The sequence below is a fragment of the Dipodomys ordii genome, unplaced genomic scaffold (assembly GCF_000151885.1).
Source record: "Dipodomys ordii isolate 6190 unplaced genomic scaffold, Dord_2.0 Scaffold6, whole genome shotgun sequence".
NCBI lineage: Eukaryota > Metazoa > Chordata > Mammalia > Rodentia > Heteromyidae > Dipodomys > Dipodomys ordii.
In genome coordinates this window covers 16,413,522-16,420,379 of record NW_012267222.1, presented here as the reverse complement: position 1 = coordinate 16,420,379, position 6,858 = coordinate 16,413,522, and the positions used below count along the sequence as shown (strand labels likewise).

The 6,858-nt window shown below is 47.4% G+C and overlaps 1 protein-coding gene across 1 annotated transcript in view; it reads left to right on the top strand.

Moving 5' to 3' along the window:
- Window positions 1–6,154, top strand: part of Cda (cytidine deaminase) — a 37,577-nt gene extending 31,423 nt beyond the window's left edge. The window contains exons 3-4 of the mRNA XM_013032593.1: window positions 3,224–3,281; window positions 5,920–6,154. Of these exons, the coding sequence (XP_012888047.1) occupies window positions 3,224–3,281; window positions 5,920–6,036 (175 nt within the window). The 3' untranslated portion in view covers window positions 6,037–6,154. The remainder of the gene's footprint in view (window positions 1–3,223; window positions 3,282–5,919) is intronic.
- Window positions 6,155–6,858: the final 704 nt, after the last annotated feature.

Sequence of the window (6,858 nt, the reverse complement as noted above, 5' to 3'; positions counted from 1 at the left end):
GCTTTTTTCTTTTTGCTTATGTGGTGCTGAGGAATCAAACCCAGGGCCTCAGGCATGCAAGGCAAGTGCTCTACCACTGAGCCACCTTCCCAGCCCCTTGCTTGTTATTTTAGAGATGGGATCTCATAAACTTCTATGCTCTTGCTATCTCTGGACCACAATTCTCTAGATCTCAGCCTCTAGAGTAGGTAGGATTAATGAGCCAGTAGCTTCCATGTAGATATTCTTCGGGGGCTTGAACTCAGGACCTGAGTACTGTTTCTTAGCTTTTTTGGTCATGGTTGGCACTCAGCCATTTGAACCACAGCTTCATTCCCAGCATATGGTGGTTAATTGGAGATGAAAGCCTTTGTCTTTTCTGCCTAGGCTGGCTTCAAACTGAGATCCTTAGATCTCAGCCCCCTCAGTAGCTAGGATGACAGGTGTGAGCCACCACTACTAGGCTTCCATGTGGGTTTTCTAGGACCCTAAACCTGCTGCAGTCTGACCCCAAGTGGTCCATGTTATTCAAGGCTTGTTTCTGAGTGATTGGAGCTAAGAAGGCACTTAGGGAGAAATGCCTTGATTCTAGGAGTTGTCCCTGTGATGGAGGTTTGTCCTGGCTTCCTTTCAGCTTCCAGACAATACATGAGGCTGTGCTGGGAACATTTTGTGCAGATGAGCAGCGATCAGGATGTGACTGAACTTTATGGGGTAGTGGGGGAGAAAAGAAGCGAAATAACTCAATTTCAAAGATGATCCCCAAAAACAATAATGGCATTCTAGAGAAAGAAAGACCAAAGTCAACAAAAGGATAATGGCATAGTCACCTTACAAGCTAGAATTTTCCAAGTGAAAGGCTTTTCTCTTAGTTATTACCTACTTTTAAACACAACTGGGTATTGCTAGCAATGATTAGCAAATGTCCTTATTTGCATAAAACTGACATTTTTCCCAGTACCCAACTGCTCTATTCTGAGAATTCAGCCTCATCTCTAGCCAAAATGCAATCATTATGGAGCTAGTGGCTTGTTAAATTGCAAATGGGGATTCGAGGAGGAATGGGAAGTGCCATCCTTGTTAACACTGGGCAAAGCTGAACAGTCTGAGCCTCTCTGAGACCCAGAAGGATGGAGAACACACTCGGGAAGGGACCCTGTGTGGGAAAAGCCAGGCTGGACTTCACTGGCAGAGAGATGAGCTGGCTCTGCTGGGGTCCCAGTGTGCCCAGCAGTTTGATGGCTTTCCAGCCCCTCCAGTTTGATAGGCCTAATCAGTGTGTGATCAAGATTGGCACAAGCCACAGATATTTTCAGCTCGCAGCAAATGACAGGATGGGATGAAAGGCACAGGGAAGCAATGTCCTTCAGCTTAAATCCACTCTCATTGCTCCCTCTTGGCAGGAATGTGGGAGCATGGCTGAAAGCCGATGTTCAGGTTAGTGAGTCATGGCTTTCCAGGCCTTCTGCACTGTCCATTCTAGCTCTGGTGCTCAGGATGTATGAGCCTGGGCTTTTATTGTGACATTCAGGAGAGGAACATGATTCCACCAACTGCCATGGGATACAATGAAATGACTTCTGTGGCATTCTTGCCATGGAGTATGTACCAAATTAAAACTATTGTGCAGTTAAAAGTCATGACTTCTGGCTGGGCACCAGTGGCTCACACCTTTAATTCTCGCTATTCAGGAGGCTGAGATCTGAGGATTGAGGTACTAAGCCTATCCAGGCAGGAAAGTCTGTGAGACTCTTATCTCCAATTAAGCATCAAAAAAGCCAGAAGTGGATCTACAGCTCACGTGATAGAGTAAAGAAGTGAGTAAAGTGAGTAAAGAAGCCTAGGCCCTGAGTTCAAGCCCCAGGACTGGAGGTGGAAAAATCAACAATACCAACAATACCAAAGGCAGAGTGCAAAGATTCTCAAATCCTGCTTCAGGTACTCAGGAGGCCGAGGCAGGAAAATCTTGAGTCAAGGATAGCTTGGCAAAGTAACTGAGACCCTTTCTTGCTGTTGTTGTTATACCAGTACTGCGAATTTAATTCAGGGACTGGGTTCTATCCCTTAGCTCTTTTGCTCAAGGCTGGTGCTCTATCACCTGAGTCATACCTCTACTTCCAGCTTTTTACTGATTAATTGGAAATAAGAGTCTTGTAGACTTTCTTGCTGGGGATGGCTTCCAACGGTGATCCTCAGATCTCAGCCTCCAGAGTAGCTGGGATTATAGATGTGAGCCACTAGCGACTACCAGCAACTGGCTTTAGCCTTTCATACACTTAACTCATGCTGTTTTCTCACATTCCTTCCAGGTAGATGATGTAATCACCCACGGTTACAGGCAAAGAAACAAACATTGGAGAGCATAAGATGATTCAGAATCACACACAGGAAAACATATTGTTGACCAAGAAGCACCCTTTAAGTCCCATGCTCTTCCAAGAGTTATCAAATCCAGAAGAACACCCACCTGTGTGAGCAGCAGGCAGCAGGGAAGCCCTTAGAATTACACCTGGACTCTTGAGATGCCATCTTTGCCCTGTTCAGAGCTGGAGGATTGCCTGAAGAGGCTTATTCTCACAGGCAACCCCAGTATGTCTTAAGCTTTCTCAGATGCCAGGAGGGTATTTTTGTCTTTGATTCACATGCTTATTCTTTTCATATCTCAGGGCTTTTGCATATGCTGTTTATTTCTTTTGCCTAAAGAACAACATCTCTGATACTTTAAACAACTGAACCTGTTTCCCTACCTGTAAAATGGCCATTATGCCACCCAAGTTGTTCGGAATATTAAATGAAATATGTCGGGTGCCTGGTCTGAGGGGTGATCACTAGATAATGATATACTGACTCTAACCTTTCTTCCAAGAATGGGGCCAAATACCACATCCTATAATCTATTCACTCTCGTCTCAATGACAGGGCTTGTCCCTTTTCTTTGTTCATATTCCATTTTGTTTAAAATCATGACTCATCTAGTTTTCTGTCTCCCACTGGGCTGAAGGCCAGAGCCAAGTTCTCCACGTCTTTCTCTGAGGGGGTGTATGTGACAGAGAGTAAGTGCTCAATTAATGACAACAGACCGCTGCCTGTGGCCTAGCCTTGTGGAAGTATGGAGAGTTGCCAGATCACCTTCTTAGCCTCTAGGGCCCCAAGCTTGTGAGTCAGGATCTGCCTGGTGGGATCTGAGCAAACGCCCCAGTGCCTGGGGTCAGACTGATCTAAGCTGCCTTCTCTGCTTCCGTAGTGACCTGCAAGATGACTTCATCTCACCATGTGGAGGCTGCAGGCAAGTCATGAGAGAGGTAAGAGCTCCTCTTCTGCCCAGAACAGAAACCTTGTGTCTCCTGGCCTTCCCAGGCACCAGAGCAACACTAAGCTGTGAGCAGAAGCACACGGAGACAGCCCCATCTGCTCAGCTGGTGATGCCTAGGCCTTTTCAGGCTTGCAAAAGTCACTGGAAACAAGTCCTTCCTCTGGCTAACACTTACCAAAGGTGTGTCATCATTGATGCCAGGCCCTGAGCCAGCACTGGGGACAATTCAAGCCAGGTCCTGCCTGCCCTCAGAGAGGTACAGGCTGGTGCAAAAGCAGACAATAAGCAGGGCAAGAAATGAACAAGCAGCAGAGTTTCTGAGTATGAAGAGTACAGAAGCAAAACCCCACAGGACAGCCGGTCAAGTGAAGAGGGCAAAGGGGAGGCTCTGGATCAGGAGTTGGAAGACTCCACCCCCGCCTACCACTTGGTTGCAAAAAACACAGTCATGTCCATTCATCAGGGTACCTCTGTGGCCACCTTGGTTCTAGGACAGCAGAGTTGAGCAATTGCACAGAGGTGAAAACCTGAAATATTGACATGTGGCCTTTGACAATGGTTCTCTGAGACTGGGTCTCTCTGACTTTTTTTCCCTGGACTATTCTCAAACTGCAATCCTCCTTTCTCCCCCTCCCACATACCTGGGATGACAGGTGCATGCCACCACACCCAGCTGGGGCTTTTGGAGTTGTGCTGATTGCTTCAGCTTTGACTTTCTGCTTTGGGGCTTCAAGGGATCTGAGGGTCTGAACACTTCAGTCTCCTGCTGCTTCTGTCAGTACTGCAACCAGGCACAGTTTGTAAAGCTCATTTCTCAGATGCAGATGACAAACATTGCCAGAAAGATGCAGCATTCACACACTGCAATGTGCATGACTGCAGGGCATACCCAGCTGCCCAGCAGAATGGTGATATCTAAGGTCACAGAGAGAAGTCACAATTTAGCACCCAGACTCTGGCTCCCAACACCTCAATGTGGTCGAATTGCTCTTTACTTTCTCCAGATTAGATGCTGGCAAAGGAGAAAGCTGGCATATGAAAAAGCTGGAGGAGAGAGAGGAAAGACTGAAACCAAATGAAATGATAAGAGATGGAGCCTGGGGGCCAGAATGGCGCTTAGTAGATTGGCCTTCTAGACTGGCCTGCACTTGGCTTTTGTCCATACCCTCAGACAGAGCCTGCCAGGCAGGAAAATTTCCCCTTAGAACATTAATTCTGAAATAGCCAGAAGATTGATGGTGTCTGGTAATGGCCTGGTGATTCAGACAGAAAGATGGAAGGAAAATAGGCTGCAAACCTGAGCACTTGCAAGCAGCCAACCTAACAATCACAGTGGTTGCATGAACTGACAACCTTCTGTGCACAGGGTCTGCACTTGGATGTCTTCCACCAGTCAGCTCTAAAGCTCACCCTGCCTGGGCCAGGCAGACCCTGGGCCTGTTGATAACTCCAGGCTGTTTCCATGAGCTTACTACTGATTTAAGTCTCCTCAATGTATCAAGACACTGAATCCAGACTGGGTATGGTGGCTCATGCCTGTAATCCTAGCTACTCAGGAAGCTGAGAATTGAGGATCACAGTTCAGAGCCACAGCTTGAAACAAATCTGTGAGACCCTTATCTCTAGTTAGTCAGAAAAAGGCCAAAAGTAGAGGTATGACTTAAGTAAAAAAAGTCAAATGAAACTACAAGGCTCTGAGTTCAAGCCCTAGTATCACACACACAAACACACACACACACACACACACACACACACACACACACACACACACACTTACCCAAGCAAAAAATTATAAATAAGGCTGAGAATAGTGGCTCACACCTATAATCCTGGCTAGCTACACAAGAGGCAGAGATGGAAAGATTGAAATTTGAGGCCAACCCAAGCCATAAAAATAAGGTTGGCAAGCCACCTCAATCACTAAGCTGAGTGTGGTAGTCTGCGTCTACAATCTTAACTGCTTGGGAGGTAGCGGTAGGAGAATTGTGATCCAAAGGCCAGCCCTGGGTAGAAGCGTAACACCCCAACTGAAAAACAAACTTAAAGCTGAAAGGGCTAGGAGTATGGCTCAAGTGACAGAGGCAAGCAAGAGGCTCTGAGTTCAAATTCTGTACAGCCAAAACAAATCACAAAGTTATAAGTAAATAAGTTATTTTAAAAATTATTTACCCAGGGAGCAAGTAATGCTCCTTAGATTATTGAAAGGTCAGGAGACAGCTGGGCATGCCTGTAATCCTAGCTACTCAGGAGGCTGAGATCTGAGGATCACAGTTCAAAGCCAGCCCAGGCAGGAACATGTGAGACTCTTATCTCCAATTAACCTCCAGAAAACTGGAAATGGCACTATGGCTCAAGTGGTAGAGCTCTTCTTGAGCTGAAGAGCTGCGGGACAGCGCCCAGGCCCTCAATCCCCACAACTGACCAAAATAAAAACAAACAAACAAAAAAAAATCAGGAGACATATTCAGCCTTGCTGACTTTACTCTGGGTAAACTAAAGCACAGAGAGGGGCATGACATGGTATACAGGAGAGCTAGACTCCTGTCTCTCTCTCTCTCTCTCTCTCTCTCTCTCTCTCTCAACCCTCTAGTCCTGCCTCAATCACGTTGGCTCTGCCTCTTTTCCAGTTTGGCAGTGACTGGGCCGTGTACATGACCAAGCCGGATGGTACCTATGTTGTCAGGACAGTTCAGGAGCTGCTGCCAGCCTCTTTTGGGCCAGAAGACCTGCAGAAGACCCACTGATGGATGGCCAGAGAACACCCACTGCCCTGGAGAGCCTGGGTTCTCCCAAGGCCTGGAAGAGATAGCCCTCAGAAACACCATAAAGCCTGGGGTCATCTGACAAATGCAATTCAACCCTCCAAGGGATGGGAGGTAACTCAAGCACCATGGATTTCACCACGCCCGACCCAGAGCCCCTCCTCCAAATCCCTGCACCCTGGGAACCCAGACCACTGCAACCATCTTTAAAATACCAAGCCTGGCCTGCTTTCCCACCAGCCTCCCTGAGCTTTTGTCTTGTTCTGATCGTAAACATCATAGAGCATTCTGATTCAGAAGAATAGGCTTTCCTCATCTCTATTGCTGCTGGCAGCTTTTAAGAGGGACAGACAAGGTAGAAAGAGCTTGGCAAGTTCTGCTGGAAGACAAGACACCTCAGAACCAGGTGCCTTCTGGGTGGAGTCTGAGTCTGTGTGCTTCTTGCCCCTGTGTTCCCAGATGAGAGATCTGTAGGCTGGGCTGACTGGTGGTTCCCATCCCTATATAATTGACATCTGGGATGGCCCTCCAAGGCTCATGTGTTAAAAGCTTGGCACCAGCCTGTTGAACTATTTGGAGGTGGTGGACCTTTAAGAGGTGAGGCCTAGTGGGAGGAAGAGAGCTCCTTGGGGGCAAGTCCTCAGAGGGAAGGGGAGGAAACCCAGTCCCTTCCTCTTCCTATTTCTAACTTCCAAGTCATGAGATGAGCATGTTTTTCCTCTTGCCAGAAGTTGTGCTGCCTCTCCAGCCAGAGGCCTCAAGAGCAGTGGGTCCACCCAACCATGGCCAAAATAAACCTTTTCT